At 41.6% G+C, this 19665-nt stretch overlaps 1 protein-coding gene across 1 annotated transcript; it reads right to left on the bottom strand.

Annotated features, from left to right (window-relative positions):
- Window positions 1-533: 533 nt before the first annotated feature.
- LOC308636376 (RAD52 motif-containing protein 1-like) lies at window positions 534-19509 on the bottom strand (the record flags this gene model as incomplete). Its single annotated transcript, XM_081271787.1, has 7 exons — window positions 534-667; window positions 7491-7576; window positions 9339-9437; window positions 11111-11279; window positions 12448-12570; window positions 14839-14917; window positions 19469-19509. The coding sequence occupies 7 exons, from the start codon at window positions 19507-19509 to the stop codon at window positions 557-559; spliced, it is 708 nt and encodes a 235-aa protein (XP_081127913.1). The 3' UTR covers window positions 534-556.
- Between the last annotated feature and the right edge of the window lie 156 nt (window positions 19510-19665).

Here is a 19665-nt window from a genome sequence, read left to right as displayed (position 1 = left end):
GAGGAGTGCAGAGACCAGGGCTTGATAGGCCCTGGGTGCTCAGAGGTCAGCTGGAGAGGGTCCTGGGTCCACTCCAGAGGCTGAGCTGCCTGGACCAGCAGCCACAATGTTTGCAACGTGAGAAGCCCTGGTGCCCAAAGGCGCAGCAGGGACATGACGTTCGGAGGCTCGGGGGCGCAGCGACCCAGGCCAATGGGGCGCGTGCCTGTGCGGGCCTAACCGTTATGGCAGCCCCTTGACACTCGCGCCTGGGCAACCCCGTGGCCCCGCCCCGGCCCGCCCCGCCCTTTATTTAGGACACCTTTGTTTACGCAACCTTTATTAGGCTCAACCTTTATTAGGCTCGCTCAGACAGGGAGCCTTTTCCCACAATCAACCAACCCAAGCTTCCCTTCCCCCGGCAGGGGCCACAATCGACCCCCACAGGCCCCCTCCCCTACATCGAAGCAGGATCTGGGCCCTAGATGTGGGTGGCCCCGGGACTCTAGCAGCCCATTGGGTGGAGGGCGGCAGAGATTCCCAAGGAAGTCACACAGGACTGAGCCTCTGGGGATATTCAGTAGTGCTGGTCCAGTTCTGGCAGCCTGAATTCTTCCTCTTCCAGGCTGAAATCCGAGAGATATTCTTCCTCCCCTTGGCTATACTGCTTCCAAGAGAAGCAAGTGACCTGTAAAACGAGGGCCAGTTAGGTTAACAGGCAGACTACACATTAAGGTTATTTATTCCAAAATGTTGCCATTTGCTCTAAACTCTCTGTATCCTATTTCATGTTTGATAATTAATTCATCACTCTGTTAGGCTGGGGCTACCATTGAAATCAGTGATGACTCCGAAATTTCTGTAGGAGGGGTTTTAGGCAGTGGGCAATTCAGTCTGAGAAAGGGGGTGTGAATCCGTGTGGACAGCCCTTTACACTGGCATGGGAAAACATCTCCTTCCCACCTTGGCTCGAGTAGGCGTGACAACACCACTTTTTTAGAGGTGACTCATGTGCACATATCTAGAGAAGGCAGGATGTTAAAGCCTGCAACTTAAATAGTTTTCTTGAAACACTACTAAGACTAGAACCCAAATGACTTTTTTTTCAGAGCCCTTATAGTAATCTGTTTTATTACTTATTACCTGACACAACCCTAGTGCATAAAGATGTGTCATCTTCTTATTCCCAGTGCCTTGCATATGGCTGAGCACATAGTAATGGTTTTCAAAGTCACCTCCTAAAGGGGTGGATCTGCTCTTATAATGGGATTTCTACAGTCAGTGTGGACTTACTTCCTTTCACATTTCACAGGAAGTGAGACTTCTTAAAGTTAAGTTTCCTTAACTGGTTTTATTTAAATTGAACTAAAACTTTTACATGGAAATAACTTAAAATACTGTTTCAGAATGCAACCCACTTCCTCTGCCTTTTCAAAATAAAACACCCCACATTTTTGAAGAAAGTCATTGCCGCGTCCGGCAAAATGGACCGAGTCCGGCGGGAGACGTCGGGATTAACAAAGACACAGGAGTCCGAGGTCCTTCATCCAGGGGGAACCTCTTTATTATCTCAGCTCATACTTATATATTTCTTTCAGACAGAATGGAAAGTTACTGGTAGGCGGAAGCAAGGACGGAGGGGGGCAGGTGGTCCTTGTCGACTCATACTAAGCCTTCAACCAGGAACCTTATCAGACCCAAGCAGGTCAGGACGTTCCCACATGACTGTTATAGGCTGAATATGAAAACAGACACCACAAATCTTTCAAGGCCTTGGGAGCTGGCCTCTTTGACGTGCACAACAAGAAACCAGGGCCGGCACCAAGCCCCGGGGGCCAGGGGGGATCCGAGCCAGCAGTTCCCCCTCTTTTGTTTGTTGCACGTCAAAGGGAATCAAGTAGCCCCTGTCTTAGGTCGTTCACTGCCCTTACAGTGCTTACCCGTCTCTGGGGAGGCCCCATTCCCCTGTCTTAGGTTGCAGTGCAAGCGTGAAAGTTGCCCGTCTCTGGGTACTACAAGATCAGCTTGTTGTTACCAAGGCATTTAGTGGTAGCGATCCAGCCAGTCATTATTGGGTCTCTAATTGGTTCCGGTTCGACAAGGCATAGAGTCAGAGGAGAGGAATAACAAAAATAAAGAAGGAAAAGGGGGTAAAAGGAGGAAGGCATGAAGCAGGGATCATTGTAGAAAAGTCATCTTCGGATTGGTCGGAGACAAACTTCAGCAAGATCATCCTTGGTTTGTAGGCGTTGATAATGAACCTGTATTGGCTTAGAAGTCAGAATGTTAATTTGATCTTTAATAAATTGTGTCATTCTCTTGACAAGGCAGGGGCCTACAGCAACTATAAGGAGGAGACCGAAAAGCGGTCCCATATTGTGAGTGGCGGCATCTGCTTTAGCATTGCCTTCCGCCAGAGGCCCAGGAAGCTCTGAATGTCCTCGGATATGTCCAATGAATAAAGGATCTCGTCTAGCCCAAACAAGAAGCTGAACCGTTTGTAATTGTTCCATGATAGTAGATTGCCTGCCAATATAAGGGGCTGTTTCAATAACTAAGGCTAAATTGGCAACATAGAGACTATCAGTGTACACATTAAGTGGGGTGGAGTTGTAAAGTTTAAGGGCCATAATTAGAGCCTCAACTTCTGATCTTTGGGCAGACAGTTTAGGAACAGGGTGTTGAATTACTTGAGATCCATCAAAAACAACAGCAAATCCCCCTTTTGCTCCGTCTGTATAAACAGTCTGAGCTCCTGGGATAGGTTCCCTTTTAATAATTTTAGGAAAAATAATAGGACATTTTTTAAGGCCTTCTAGAAGTTTATGTCGGGGAAAGTGATTATCAATTTGACCCTTGAAATTACAAAGGAAGAGACACCAAAGATCATTTTCTTGTTGTAATTTTAAAATCATATCCTGGGTATAAGGTTGAATGAGAATGTCAAAAGTTTTTCCAAACAGTGCATCACCCAAATATTTGGCTTTCCAGATCAGATTTATCACTAGTTCATAAAAGGGAGTTGTCACCCAAGAGTTAGAAGCGGGTAGATGGACCCAATAGATGGGACCTGTTTGCCAAAACACTCCAGTAGGAGTTAATTTTGATGGCAGGTTTACAAATGATAGAGGTATAGAATAATCTATCTGGGTAACCTGCATGTCTTGTAGGGCCTTCTCTATCAGTCTTAATGATTGTAGAGCCTCAGGTGTGGGTTTTCACAGGGAGGTGGGTGAGGGGTCTCCTCTCAAAAGGTCATACAGGGGTTTAAGTTAGTAGTTCAATATACTTAATATTTAATCAACAATGTGAATTTATTTACCAAAATTAATCTTTATCTTAAACAGTAAGAATTATTAGGCAATAAGGATCTTTCTTTAAAGAAATAAACTTACATTTTAATAGGTGTTTATCATATCAAAATATGGACAAAATTTTTGCTCACATTAGTATAGTTAAATTAGGAAAATAACCTGAAATACCCTTAAATTAATTATAGTCAGTTTAGTATATATAAATCTCTTTTTTAATTGTTCTAACTTTTTACATCATCTGTTTAGATACCAATATAAAAATCTTTCTCTCCTTTTTTTTTTTTTTTTTTTTTTTTGGAAAATGAATATAAAGACCTTGTTTTACCCAAAGATGATTTCTTTCTTCTTTTTAGGATCCATGTGTGCTTTTTCTTTGTTGAAGCATCTTTTTCTTAAAAAAAAATATACTTTGGAACAATTTCTGAAAACCTTAGAATCTATAAACAAATTATTATACTTTGATAAGAAATATCAATGAAAATATAGTTAAAACCCTTAGATATTTTGTAGAAATAATTATAATAATTTATCATCTTGTAAGTTTAAACAGTAATCTTGAGAATTAGAAACTACTTGATTGTATTTTCACTTAAAAGCAAATTTATAGTAAACACACTTATCTCAAATATCTGTAACTGAAAAGGCAGAGTATCTTGATAAATGTAAATATAAAACATAAATTATGGGTTTCCTGTTGAAGAAAAACAATTAGGCAAATATATATTAACTAATCAATTAGGCATGTGTTAATTAATTTATAGATTAACAAATATAGGTTATCTAAATATATAAAAAATATATATATTAAGAATAAGAACTTAACTTATAATTGTATTAACTTTATGTAACCATGTGGTCTTAAAATATTTGGATCCATTTTAATTTATTTTTAACTAGGAGTGCACTCTTTTATGTGACGTCACTTGATGTAACTGAAATAAGATCCTTGAGTATACATTTTTATAGTTAGCAATGAAAATAAGGATTTTTTGGTCATCACAGGAACTTTGCCGGCTTGTTCCTGTGACGAGCAAATGCATCCTCATAACCTCCAAAATTAAAAGGTAAAATATAAAGAAACATATTTGATATCTCTCATCAATAGAACATTATTTAGTAACACAACTATAAAGAAAAAGTCAGGTTATTTAACTTAGAATTAGCTTAAATTTAGGACTGTAACATAGAAACTTGTAGAATTAAATTTTGTCTGAAAAAGATATCTTTCGTTAGCATTTACAGGTAGGCATCTTTTAAAAATACAGGCTCTGAGCAGCTCCGGTAGAAATCTGAAACACAGCAGTACAGGTTAGTGGCTGGAAGGTGGGACTAGAAGTCCTGTCTGAGTGACTGTGGAAGAACCAATCAGTAGCCCCCAAAAGTGTGGAAGGTGGGACCAGGAAGCCGCTCTTCCGGCCAGGCACCCCATGGTTACCATGGTGATGTAAACAGCATGGAGTTCGCTGCCCATTTTTCCCTCCGAACAATACAGCCCTACAAAGCTGTTGCCAGTCACTAGGTGTCAGCTGATTGGCAGAGAAAGACTTGAAGAGAGTCAATGTGAAGGGGGCATGGGGTCTGTAATTAGTAACTGCCTCCTTTAGTTGTTTAATATCCTTAAAGGCTAAAGAAACATACACTCTGGCCGGCTGTCCATAGGCATCCAGGTTTTCAATTACTGGAAAAGTTTGGGACGTCTTAGGCTGCCACTGAATACCCTTGCCCCCCGCCTTCTGGGGTTGTCCTTGTCTCAATTGGGGTTGTAAGGAGGGAGCGCAACAGGGATTGGGGCCATAGGTGCTTTAAATCTTGGCTTCTTCATTCGACCCTCCAGTTCCTCTATCTCCCTTTCTAGTTTCTCCTCCTGCCAGCTGTTACCATGGAGCCCAGTTAGTAACTCCCTTATCTTAGAAATGTACTCAGCACTGTGAAGCCCAGCTCAAGGCCAGAGGCCTTGTTTACGTATTTTTGTGAAAAACTAGTAAGGGAGTGTCTAGCGCCTGGAGTGCTAATTTTTTCAGACAGTAGCCAAATAAAACAGGGCAACATGAAAATAGGAAATTTATCTACATTGAACTCTTTTGTAGAGATTCTTTTGCTGAAAATCCTAAAATAAGCCATGGTGAATATTTTGGAGAAGGTCAGTTAAGACTTTTCTGTGGGCCTATTAGGGAGGGGGAAGATGAGAAGGCAGGGTTGAGAGTAGCTAGGGTGGATCTAAGAATGAAGAAGGAGATATGAAAGAATAATGGGAAAGGGGTAAGGACTCTGCCATTTGCTCTTCCTGGACCTGGCTAAGGACTTGTTCAAATTCTGCAAGCTGTTCCTTAATCTTTATTTTATCTATTAACAAAGCATCTTTAACCAGTCTCCATAAAGAGAAAGTGGCGATTGGGATACTTTCCGGACCTTGATCCCTTAACAATCTTTGTAAATCACATCTGACCTGATCCCAATCATTGTTATTAAGAAATCCCCCTGTCAGAAACCAAGGACATGCCTGGGCAATAACTTCAACGAATTCTGTTACAGTTTTTGTTTTTATTCTGGTTCCCTGTGTGTTCAACAGCTCTCTGAGTTCGTTGGCCAGACGAACTTTGGCTGCTGAGTTACCCATGGTAGCTACCTGTTCCTAGTTTAAGTTTCAATTTTTCCCCTTCTCTTATCGAAGGCTTCTTTTCCCCTTCTCTTATCGAAGGCTTTTTTTTCCCCTTCTCTTATCGAAGGCTTCTTTTCCCCTTCTCTTATCGAAGGCTATTAATCCTCCCTCTTCTTGGAGGGAGCCCCGACCACTTACCTTCCGCTATCTCGGTGGAACCTCCAATTGCCACGTCCGGCAAAATGGACCGAGTCCGGCGGGAGACGTCGGGATTAACAAAGACACAGGAGTCCGAGGTCCTTCATCCAGGGGGAACCTCTTTATTATCTCAGCTCATACTTATATATTTCTTTCAGACAGAATGGAAAGTTACTGGTAGGCGGAAGCAAGGACGGAGGGGGGCAGGTGGTCCTTGTCGACTCATACTAAGCCTTCAACCAGGAACCTTATCAGACCCAAGCAGGTCAGGACGTTCCCACATGACTGTTATAGGCTGAATATGAAAACAGACACCACAAATCTTTCAAGGCCTTGGGAGCTGGCCTCTTTGATGTGCACAACAAGAAACCAGGGCTGGCACCAAGCCCCGGGGGCCAGGGGGGATCCGAGCCAGCAAGTCATATAATTGAAAATCTCCAAATTAATCCCCCTGCCCCCTGCATAAAACATATTTTTGTGCCTCCCCCAAATATCTTATACATAGTAAATAATGCCTAATCTAGAAATTACTTTGGCAACTTACTCCCTAGTTGAGGGCTTTCATATAATTGATTTACAGAAAGGTTCTTCAGCAAAATATTCTACTTGAGTATAGGGAGATGTTGAGATTTAGGTAACACACCACATTTTAGAGGCATAATAGTTCTCAAAGCTACAACACAATCAAACCTAAGGCTGTAGTTACTCTGTTGCCAAATCTCTGTGATCCTACTTGAGGGAAAATCTAAAAAGACAAGCAGGCCACTTTCTCTAACTCTGGAAAGGGAGCCTAGCTCCTCTTTTGAGTCTATAACTACAGTAGTCCCTTGAAAGGTCTCAATTCTACTCTCTAAACTTCAAACAATGGGTCAGGAAGTCCATAAATCCCCTACAATCAAAAGCAGTTTTAGAGTTTCATTTTTCTAAGAATGATACATGATGAAATGCTGAAGTCTTTCAATAACACTGGTTTCTTTTCTTTTCTTTATGGTACCAGGGCGCTCAACCACTGAGCCATATTCCCAGCCCTTTTTAAAAAAAAAAAAAAAATTTTAGCTGTCAGTGAATCTTTATTTTATTTACTTATATGTGGTGCTGAGAAACAAACCCAGTGCCTCACACATGCTAGGAAAGTGGTCTACCACTGAGCTATAACACCAGGCCACCTAGCCCTAGCCCTTTTTTTTTTTTTTTTTAATTCTTTTCTTTTGAGACAGGGTCTTGCTGAGTTGCTTAAGGCCTTGCTAAGTTGCTGAGGCTGGTTTTGAAATCGTGATCCTCCTGCCTCAGCCTCCCAAGCTGCTGGGATTAGAGGCATGAACCCCTGCACCCAGCCCACTGGTTGTTTTCAATCATGGCTACACTGACTATGGAACCCCTGAGCTTTCATCTTCACATACTTGAATTATATCATGTAGTTCTTCTTCACTTCTGGCAACACTGATCTCTTCACTGGGTCTGTATACCACAGCTATTTTACCACTCTCTGAAATAAAGTTACAAGAATTAATTCAGAATTTTTCTTATTCTAAAACTTATTGCACACCATGGTAGCACCCTAATGAGACATGCCTTTGATGTCTGAAAGAAAATAAGAGCATTTCTTAGAAATGTCCTCACCTACGCATCAGTCTTAACATAACTATTTGTTTAAAAATACATAATGAAGTATCAACAATGTTTGGTTAAAAGAATGCTGTGATCTTAGAGATAGGAACTAAGAAATAATGACACAGGAAATATTCGTAAACAAAAATGTACAAATGGTTCAGTAAGCATAACAAGAGGTCAAAGTAAGTTCAAACCCAAGTGTAGATCCCTGGCCTAGAAGACACTTCATATTAGAAGAAGGAGCAATTTCCTACTCCCTGAGAACCAAAATTCCACCAGAAACAATGAGCAAATTTTTGGAGAAAGTACTAGCACCTTTTATTGGCAGAAACTGGTCTACTTACCTTATAGACAATACAGTTTTCCTTCAAAGCATAAAGCTTTTGATCTAAAGAGTTTTGAGTTCATATAAGCTTAGTTCCTTAGTTCTTCAAGATTGTTACTCAAGAGTTGACCGTTGGAAATTCTAGCTCATGAACCCGGAAGGGCTACCCAGATTGGGAGGCTGAGACCAATCAGGGCTACCTCTTACAAGCAAATAAGGGTATCTAATAACTTAATTAGGATTTCTCAGTTTCTAAGCTTGTAAGCCCATGAACTAGGAGAGCAGTTGTGTTTGGAAATTCTGCTAATCATCACATTTTTTTTTAATGTGGCCTGTAACATTCACATCACAGGAGAACTCGAGAGGGAGCGTGATGTCATTCAAAACCTGCTTCTTTGAAGGCTCACATGAAAGCAGCTAATTATTATATAAGAGTCATATTTACCCAATATGTCAATGCCATAAGTAAAAACTGAACTGAATTCTTAATTCAGCAGAGTTTATTTATCTGTTTACTCAGAAAGAAAATGATAACAATGATAGTGAACATATTATGTTTGCTTATCATGTAAGCATAGTTCTGAACTTTTTACATTTATAATCTCATTTATTCTTACAATATCCCCCATTAGGTAGGCAGAATTACTAGCCCTATTTTACAATAATGAGATTGCAATTTAGAGATATTAAATACCTAAAATCTGTCTGACTATAAAACCTAAATTACTTTAAAAATCTAAGATACAAACTAGGCACGGTGGCATACACCTGTAATCCCAGCAGCTAGGGAGGCTGAGGCAGGAGGATCTCAAGTCCAAAGCCAGCCTCAGCAACTTTGTAAGGCCCTAAGCAACTCAGTGAGATCCTGTCTCTAAATAAAATACAAAAAGGATTGGGGATGTGGCTCAGTGGCCGAGTGCCCCTGGGTTCAATCCCTGGTATCCCCCCACCAAATAAAACAAAACAAAACAAAACAAAAAACCTAAGTTAGGACTCAAACCCAGGTGTCCAAAACTTATAATCACTATTCTGTATGACAGGCAAGCAAGTGAGAAGGAAGACTTGGATCAAATACTTTCTGCATGAGCTTAGGCAAGTTGTTCTACATTCATAAACTGGGGACAATAATATTTGCAGTCATTTTTCTCACAAATATCACAGGACAAATTTGAGACCATTGCTATGAAAGAATTTAGTGAATGAAAGCATTATATGGAAGGTTTTAGATATCCACATTTTCATCCAATTAACTTTCAGAATGAGTTTATTTGCTCATTGAAACTGAAGTACTTCAAAGACAAAGAAGTCTTACCTAAAACTACAATGAACAGTTTCTGGAATGCATCTGATAAAGCCTTCTGAACAGCAAGCTTCTGGGCCTTCTTTCTTTTCATAAGGAATGATAATGGTCCTAAATCCAACCAAAACAAATGGATTTAAAATATGTGTATGAATGATATTTATAATCTCATTTATTCTTACAATATCCCCCATAAGGTAGGCAGAATTACTAGCCCTATTTTACAATAATGAGATTGCAATTTAGAGATATTAAATACCTAAAATCTGTCTGACTATAAAACCTAAATTACTTTAAAAATCTAAGATACAAGCTAGGCACGGTGGTAGAGAGTTGTGGTAGAGCATTTGCCTAGCACGTGTGAGGCACTGAGTTCGATCCCTGGCACCACATAAAAATAAACAATACAATAAAGATATTGTGTCCATCTACAACTAAAAAAATATAAAAAAAATACATCCACAATTCTGAGATCATTATCCTTGCAATTAAAAGCAGCATACCACATGGGTTTTGTTGAATGGCTGTTGTAGGTGCATCCTGATAGGGTCCATTTTCACTGCCCCAACGTAATATGGAAGTTCTTGATGTGCTAGAAGGGATATCCATGCCAGGAAGTTGACATAAGTCTCACATCACTCAGATTTTAAATGCACAACTGGAAGTTACACTCCTAAAGACCCTAGCCTCCAATGCATCAGGACCGGAATTACACCCTGAGAAAGATTTGGTGGAAATGCAGGGCCTGGTTCCTACCTGTGTTCAGCCACAGAGGCCTACTCAGCTCCACTAACAGCTTGCCTCTGAGTTAAAACCCTAAGCCTGAGTGTCATAGATTCTAGAAAAACTCAGTTATAAACTGCAGTATCCTTTCTAGGTATCTTTGATTCTTTTTCTGCTCAAGACCCTTCATGAGTAGTCAAAGGACTGAATATTTATATAAGTGTATGAAAATCTTATCTAGAATTAGCTGAGGTAAGTGAAGACCACAAGAAATCTGCTGAGGGCCATGGCCAGATAGAAATGACGCATCGAAATTTCCTTGCCAGGGTACCCCATGTTAAATTTGCTGTGACCTTGCATGTGTGTTTGAGTAGGTGACCTTGCTCAATGACCAGGGTGGATCCAGGATTAGGGTGTATCCTGCAGTTTGAGGAAGTATCCCAGTCCTTGGGTTTAGGGCGTTCCCGGTTTAAGACAAGTTTAAGGCGTTCCCAGTGGAAGACAATAGGGGTTTTAGGGAAGTTTGAGGTTGAAGATTATTGCTATTGCTGCCGGGATTAGGGCGTTCCTGCTGCCTGAGCTCCCATTGAGCTCTCCTGAGATTATGAAAGTAGATTTGGGAAAAAGCCTCCTGGAGTAGGTGATTTGGGTGGAGGAGAACTGGGATTGCCCCAGAGCGTGTGTAGAGGCCAGTGTGAGTTCGGGAACAAAGAATTGCTGTTTGAATCTACAAAGCTGTGTGGTGGCTCGTGATTCTGTGCCCAGCCAAGACTGCGGCAGAAATCTATAGTTGAAGAACTATTTTAGCATAAAGCAAGTTCTCAACTCAAAACTGGAGAAAATTATCTCCTTCCTCTTCCTAAGCTTCTTGGCAGGAGGTCGGTCTCAAATTTTAAGGTTCTGTTAGGTATTGCCCAAGGTGAAAAACTGTATTGTAAGGCACAAAAATTCTTCCTAGGATTTTTAGTAGCTTAGCAAGTGAAGGACTTGATGGTAGCTAAAAAGTGAGCTTTAGAAAGAAGAGAGACTCTTCTCTTTCCCTTCCCCAACTGAGAACAGACCTTCCTCCAGCTGATCCAAAGGTTCCTCCACAATGTCTATTCCCGGACTCCTGCATGCACAGGATGGCAACACCACCTCTAAAGCACAGAAGAACTTCAGGCTTCGCTTCTCCAGTGGTGACTCCAGAGCATCATTTTCCCTTTCTTCCAGGTCAGAAAGCTCCTGAAGCTATTAGGATTTGAATTAAAATGCCTTTCTAGGATTTTTTACTTTTCTTTTTTTCCAACGCTGGGCCTCACACATGCTAGGCAAGTGCTCTACCACTGAGGTACATGCTAAGCCCCGCTCCCTCCCCATTTTAACATACAGAAATAAAACTGAAAGGGTAAAGTTTCTAAGCTGGAAAGCTGGAATTAAAATGTAAAAGATTAGGTACTATTAAGTTCCTCTGTTACACCCAGATTCCTGAGATAGTTAAGACAACGCCCTACTGGCCATTCAGCCTAGGGCCCTGTGCAGTTCGTCACAGGGCCCGAACCAATCAGTTTGAATGTGTACCCAGTTTAGAAGTGACCAATCACCCCTGCCCAGCCTGTTCCCGCCAATGAATGGACTAATCATGTATCAGAGTTGTTGTTCAATTTTCCCGCGCCTCATGATGATTTGTTCTGATGTATGCAAAGCCCCCCACCCTCTCCAAAAAGTGTACTTAAGCTCTGCTTGACCTCTGCTCGGGGCTCTGGGCTGCTCTCCCTTCTTGAGTGAGCACAGAGTCCCAGCGCGCTGGAATGGATCCAATAAATCCCCCTTGCCATTGCATGAAGCTGGTCTCGTGGTCTCTTTCTCCGACGTTTCGCCGGACCCTTACAAAACTAAACTCCAATAATCACAGACTGAGATATCCCACAGCTTCAAAATCAGGTAAGATTTGGATCTAAATTACTAGATATAGGAAAGCATTTTTTATTTAACAATACACAGACACTGGAGAAAACTACAGACAACACCATTCAGATGATTAAGGTGATTATCATTATTATTTGTTTATCTGGTACTAGGGATTGAACCGGGGCACTTAGTTACTAAGCTACATCCCCAATCCATTTGATTTTTTATTTTGAGACAGGGTCTTGCCGAATTGCTTAGTGTCTGAGACTAGCTTTGAACTTGCAATCCTTCTGCCTCAGATTCCTGAGCTGCTGGGATTACAGGTGTGCACCACCATGCCTGGAAATTATTATTAATTCTACGTTGTGGGCCGATTCAAATATATCCACTCACATTCAGTGGTAGGTAGCCTCTCACATCTCCCTCTACAATACAGTTCAATCCTTCTTTTAGAGTCTAGGATTATGTTGAAAGAAGAGTGTACTCAAAGAAAGTCTATAGAGTTTACCTTAATGATCCTTTTTGACCATCCATTGAAACCAAAGTAGTAATTTGCCAGTTTTTGGCATTGTGAACTGTTTAGGGCAAAGGCTTGATGTTGAACTACCTTATGTCTGGTGCCAAGACGAACCTAAAGTCATAAAAGAGATGCATAAATATCATAACCTGCCAGAGATTTTATCTTGGATACACCTGACATTCATTGATACTGAATTCATAGAGTGATTGTTAAAATTAAATGGGATAGAAAGAGGGGTTGGAACTGTGACTCAGTGATAGAGCACTTGCATAGCATGTGTGAGGCACTGGGTTTGATCCTCAGCACTACATATAAATAAACAAACAAACAAAAACAAACAAATAAATAAATAAAATGTCCATCTACAACTGAAAAAAGAGTTTAAAAAAAGGGCTGGGATTGTGGCTCAGCAATAGAGTGCTCGCCTAGCATGGGCAGGACCCGGGTTTGATTCTCAGCACCACATAAAAATAAAGGCATTGTGTTGTGTCCATCTATACCTCAAAAAATAAATATTAAAAAAAAGAGTTAAAAAAAGATTAAATGGGGTAGAAGAAACATTTTAAGTATTGCATTCCTAATAAGCCCTAAACAAATGTTATTTTATTATTTCTAAGCCACAGTACTTTGCTTCATCATTTTCAGGACCCCTGATTAATTGGAAGGTTCCTCTGACCTCTGGTGGTGATAAGTGATAATGAAATCAACTAAGGGAGTCCTGCAGAAAAAATATAGAATTGTGAGAGAGCAAAGAAATTTTATTTTGCACCAATAAAAATATGGAAAAATAAATTATTTGTCTACCCATCATGTAGCTCCTGCTTGAGAATATGACTTAAAAAGCAGTTTAGATGAACTGCACTCACCAAGTTACAAACCCATATTAGAGGTGAGACTACACATACCTCTATGAATGTTACAGGCCACTAAAATGATTAATGGTTCAGCTGTATTAACAATCTTCTCCGAGAATGTAAATACCTCCTAAGTGTTAGCTCTCTAAATTTTTTATATGTAACTGTGGATTTCTTACATTGCATTTCTTAGATTCTCACATTTCTTGAATGTCTATTTCATTTTTGAAGAGTGTACAGAATATGAATATATTCATAAAATTTTAACAATACAAATAAAGTGAAAGTATTATTCTTTTTAAATTATTTTATTTTTTATTTATTCATTTATTATTTTTTATGTGGTGCTAAGGATAGAACCCAGTGCCTCACACATGCTAGGCAAGCACTCTGCCACTCTGCCACTACAACCCTAGCCTGAAAGTATCATTCTTTATTGATTTGTTTATGCATATTGTATCACTGTAAAGAGGAGGGTCATCAGAGAAGGGAGACATCCCTGATGCTTCTGAGGGAAGCCATATGGTCAAGCAAGGCCTGGACCCATCCTAGCGCAAATGGCACTAGCAGAACTGAGAAGCTGCTGTGAAGTTCCCAAGGACTCCCAGGAGACTCAGCTGACTGTTAACAATAGGTAGAAACATAAGTCAGTTTGACTTGCTTCATCTTAAACACTTAGCAAAGACAGTCAAAGCCAAAGCACAACTGTTCCTGGACATCTTAAATGATAATAATAGTTAAATGTAACTTCCATAAATAAGTAGACTAGAGGCTACAAAAGAAATTCTTAGACAGAAATGCCTGATAACTGTCAAAGGGACTGCTAGAGTAGTTTTAGTCTAAGGCCTTCATTTCTAACCAACGCAGGTAGGCTTGACGTTTGCTAGTATGGTTATTCAGCCCTAAGTAACAGAATTAAAGATTTCTCTATTAAACACAGAGGTCATACTAGTAAAAGGATTTTGCAGGATCAGATGGCATTAGATTATTAGACTATATCTTAAGAAAAAGGACATCTGTAACCCTAAATGTTAGTTGTTGTGTTTACATCCCTGACATTTCTGACAATGTGACAAATATCCTTAAAGATTTACATGCTCAGATGGAAGCCATGTCCTCAGCAACTTTGTTGTGAGAACAATATCTTAGCTCCTAGTTCCTGGTACTGCCTGATTGAAAACATTGTTAATCTTTGTCTTGGTCATTATACTCATTGGCATATTCCTGTGCTGTGGCATTTATCACTACATCAATATGGTTCCAGTACTAATGAGTTCTTGTTTCTCTTATAGACCACCTATCATTCGAATGGCCCTCCAGCCTATTACTTCTCAATTGGACTTTTATCATGGACCACTCGATAGACCCGATATTTTTAAGGGGGACTCCAAACTGCTTGCCCCACGCCGTCCCTTTTCAGCCTGAAGAAGCCAGAAAGATTCTCTTCGCCCCCAGGAGCCTCTCCCATGGCCTCTTTCTCTGCCACTCCTCCTTCTTGGGGTCCTGCCCATTATTCTCTCCTCACCAGTTCCTCATCCCCCTTTGTCCAGATATAATCTTTTTTGCACAGTTGATGCTCGAGATAAGGTCCGGTTCCAGCAGATCTGTCAGGGGGAAAGAGAACATTTGTTAAGAGTACAGAGGACAATCACAAAGACGGACGCAGATTCTGGCCTTCCTTGCACAGGATCTGCCACCTGGGCTTGAACTCATCCAGATTAGAACTCCCTCCCAGGGTTCTTTTAGACGCTCTTATAATGACTACTAGAGATTGGGCGTAGCTGGTGCTGTGGGCAGGAGAAGCAGGAGGGCCACTATTTGGGCCTGTCCATTACCATTCTTCCTAGTCAGGGTAGATGGTGGTTCCCCCAAAGTTTTCAGGGTTTCCAGGGAAAAGAAATACCAAAAGAGGCAGCCCAGAATCAAGGTAAAATCCTGTCTAATGAGGGAAACTCTTATTTCTTAGAACCTAATATTTCTTTAGGTGGAGATTCCAGAAATATTAGAGTAACAAGGAGGAGGTAAGGGGCAGAGTCCTGGGCCTTGTCACGTCTCCTGGATCACCTCTGAGGTGAGGAGTTTACACTTGGCCTTTGGTCAGACTGGTATCCCTGTATACTACTGAAGGGTTAGACTTGAGCCTTCAAGCCACAAGTTGCATTCAATGCCATTCTTCTTTCAGAGATGAGGTCTCACTATGTCACTTCAGGCTGGCCTCAAACTCCTGAGCTCAAGCCATCCTCCTGCCTCAGCTTCACAAGTCGATGGGATAATAAGCATCCCATCACCTCAGGTTCAGTTCTCCCTTTGGTCCTCATCTTCCTCATTTGTAAAGTGGGAATCACAAACAGTTTTGAATGGAAAACTGGCATGGAATTTGGATCGAATGAGGTAAGCATGTAAAGTACAACCAACTTTGGCTGCTTCAGGATCTGTAGAATCCTTTGACTGGATGGGTAACAGGGCCAGTAAACCAAGCCTCTGCTCAGTAAAGGGATTTCCTGACTCTTAGAATTGACATTTTACCTGGATAATTCTTCTTGGCTGTCCTGTGAATTGTAGAATATTTAGTGGTGCCCTTGGCTTCTATCTATGAGATGCTGGGATTCCAATCATGACAATCAAAAATGTTTCCCAGCTGGGCACAGCGGCATATGCCTGTAATCCCAGTGACTTGGGAGATTGAGGCAGGAGTGCAGGTTCAAAGCCAGCCTCAGCAACTCGGTGAGGCCCTGATCAACTTAGATGCTATCTCTAAATAAAAAATTAAAAATGGCAGCAAAATAACTGGGGGGGGGGTGACGAGCAACTTGTGTAGATTGATACAGCAGGAGTGGGAGCCATTTATTGTAGGACAGGAGGGGTATATATACATTCCACACAGCTTATCTTAATTAACATAAACTAGATACAGCAGTCAACCAATAAGGAATCTCCACACTTAATGGCTCGCTGGCGTTACTTCATAAACCACTCCCTCTGGCAAAATGCCAGGCGCCATCCAGACTTGTTTACAGACTCTAACAGCTGGGGATGTGACTCAGTGGTTAAGTGCCCTGGGTTCAATCCCTGGTATGTACACACACATACACGTTTCCAAATGTGGTCAAATGTCCCTGGCCTATGGGAGAGCACATCTCCAGTCTCTGGTGTGGACTCTGGCACCTCTGCCATGTAGTTGCTTGGTATCCCTCTAACTCCTGCAGGCCTTCTTCTCTAGCTGTGGCCCTTGGTGCCCCCATAGCTCCTCCTCTCCTCCAGCTATGGCTCTCATGAGTTCCCAAGCTACTCCTTCCTGGGACTCTTTGGGGGCCTGGCCCAGCAGAGTCTCAGCTGTTGCTCACCCCAGGGTGCTTCTCTGGTCCCTTAACCTTGCTCACACCTCTTTATTTCTTCATTAAACTCTCTTCAATCACCCCTTTTGAACGTGCCATCTGTTCCCTGCTGGGAGGCTCACTGACAGAGCAGAGTTTTGGATCCAAACAGCCCTCCTGGAACGAGGCAGGCTTGGCAGCTGCCCCAGCCTACTGCTTTGCTATATGATGTTGCTTCTCTTTTGAAATGCATTAGCCACACAGAAATGGTCTTAAGGTCTAGGACTGTGATTCATCAAACAGCTAATTCTCCATATGAAAAATGCACTGTCAGGAAAAAGGCCCCACTCTCATACTCCAGGCTAATGATTAAAACCGTCCAAATACATAACCAATGACTCAGTGTTATTGATCTGGGCCTGAATGGGGTATAGGCAGCCAGCAGCTGGATGTATCATGGGCACCTTAGAAATAAGTCATTCGATTTCTTTGAAGCTTGATTTTCTGTTACTCTGAGGATGTGAGCTGGGAATGATTGTTACTTGAGAAGTGCAGAGAGGTGACAGGAGTGAAATGAAGTGCTTCTAGGGTTTTGCAAATACCTATGGTCTAGTTTACAGAGGTATGTGGGAAGTGACAATATTGATGATAATAACATTTATTTTACATGTAGCAGATGTTTTTAATTGATGTCATCTAATTTTAATCTTCAAAAGTTGGTACAATTTTTTCCTCATATTACAGATGGTGGGGAAAAAAAGACAGGGAGAGTAAACTTCTTGATGTTATATAGCTAATGAGTGGCAAAAGAAAGATGTGTACTCTGTGTTCATGCTCTCAACTGCTAGACATACTGCCTCTGACAGGCAGGGAACCTTATAGAGCTTTCTGGGTGACTGATTCTGCATTTCCACCTTGTTCTCTTGTGTGAATGGATAATCAATGGTTTTATCAGTAAGACAAATTCTTTATGAATGTGCATTGGGTGGTAGGCACTGTTTGAAACTCCAGGGATAGGAGTGAATGAGATTAGGCTGCCCACCCTCATGGAACTTACAGTCTGGTGAAGAGATTATCAAATTCTTTCCATAAAGGGCTAGATAATAAATATTTGGGGGTTTGGGGACTATGTGATCCCTGTCACAGCTACTCAAATGTTCCATTAAAGCACAAAAACAGCTAGAGACAATATGTAAAGATATGAAAATGGCTTCATTCTAATAAACTTTATTTATAAACATTGAAACTTGAATTTGTGTAATTTTCCTATATCACAAAATATTTTAAAAGGTTTTTAAACCATTAAAAAGCAAAAACCCTACTTTGTGTACAACCAGAGGTATGAAAAATTGTGTTCTATATGTATAATATGAATTGTAATGCATTCTGCTATCATATATAACAAATTAAAATTTTGAAAAAATGAAAAAAAAAAGCTTCAATGGTCATAAACAACAACAAAAAAGCAAAAACCAATGTCACGGATCATACAAAACAACCCTCTGGGCAGCACTTGGCTTGCAAGCCATAATATGCATACTCACCAACTAGTGGGATAGCCATAAAACACAATGACAGAGCAGAATAGTATTTACTTCTCAGGAGGTAGGTGGAGTGACAAGTTGGGAAGAGGGGACTCCTAGAATACCTGCCATGCTCTATTTCTCAATCCGGGGAGTGGTTACATGTTTACACCTCATGATTCAAGCTATACATTCTGATTTGTGAACTTTTCTGTGTGTTATACTTCAGTTAAAATGATTAAAAATGGCAAGCAAGGTAGTGTTAAAAAATTACAGGAGGATATTGTTTTGGACTAAATATTAAAATGTGTATTATTTATCCTGATTGCTGAATTTTTTGGTGCCCCCTTAAATTCTGCACCTGAGGCAGGTAGCTCACTCTGGTCCTCAGGCTAATGGACAAAAGCAGGAAGGAGGCAGAGTTACACAAATGGGCCTTCAGGGAAACTGAGACAGCACAAAGGCGCATCTTCAAACTGCCATAAAGTCAGAAAGATTTTAAATATGTCACTCAGAGTAAGAGGCATGAATTTATCAGAAAGGATGGGAAAGGTAAAAGGGGACACCCTCAAGGAAGAGAATGGGTCCTTTCCGAGAGGAGAGGAATTAAGCTTCTCCGGCCTTCCAGTTTTATTGGGATCCCAGGGGAGTTTCCAGAAAGTTCTGCCCAGGTCCACCTCTTGCCTTTTGACTTACAGCAGGATGACATCAGGCTTTCAAGTCCCCACGCCTTAACAACTCTAGGTCCCTTTGGCCCATACTGACCGGTTTTAATTGGAACCTGTTCTTAACAGATTTTATGGTTAGGGGATCTAGTCTGTAAGACTCTTCCCTTGTTCTGGGATCTAGTCTGTAAGAGTCACAAAAGTCCCTTCAGTGTTACTTGTGCTCTTCTTATCAGCATTCCAGGCCTGCGTTCATCCTGTCAACTTAAGCCAGGCAGGGCTGCAGGTGAATTGCTTTTTAGAAAACAAAGCTTACAGGGTCAGCAGATGGGCCCAGTTTACATTCTTTTGGGGAGTGGGATGGAGCCCCTAACCTCCTGTTCTCGCCGCTCGCATCCCTGGGGCAAACAACTCCCCCTGCCTCCCCCGACCCCCGTTTCCTCACCTATAATGGGGAAGGAAGAGGGGCGGGACAAGCTCTCAGGGTCTAACATTCTTCCTCGCCCGACCTGGACTGCACCCGGGGTTGAAGCGAAAGTCGCCGAGATTCAGGGCGGGAGCCTGCTTCCCAGCACTTCCCGACTCTGCGTCCCTCCAATGGGCGGGGAGGAGAGCTTAGAGCTGGAGTCCTGATTGGCTGAGGCGGACCTCACAGGAGGACGCCTTTCAGTAAGGCCAACGCGCGTTGCGTCATCAGTGAGCGACGAGGACCCTTAAGTGAAATAAACTCCTTTCTAATTGGCTCCCTCCTTCCAGAGAGACTGGAACAGCGGTGGAGGATTCGCTGTCCTCCAACTCTAGGCTTCCGGTATTTGGAGGGAGGGTGAAGATTGGGGAGAAACGTCTGAAG

This window comes from Spermophilus citellus (genome assembly GCF_964194105.1).
Source record: "Spermophilus citellus genome assembly, chromosome: 17".
Lineage (NCBI taxonomy): Eukaryota > Metazoa > Chordata > Mammalia > Rodentia > Sciuridae > Spermophilus > Spermophilus citellus.
This window is presented reverse-complemented; position numbering and strand designations above follow the sequence as displayed.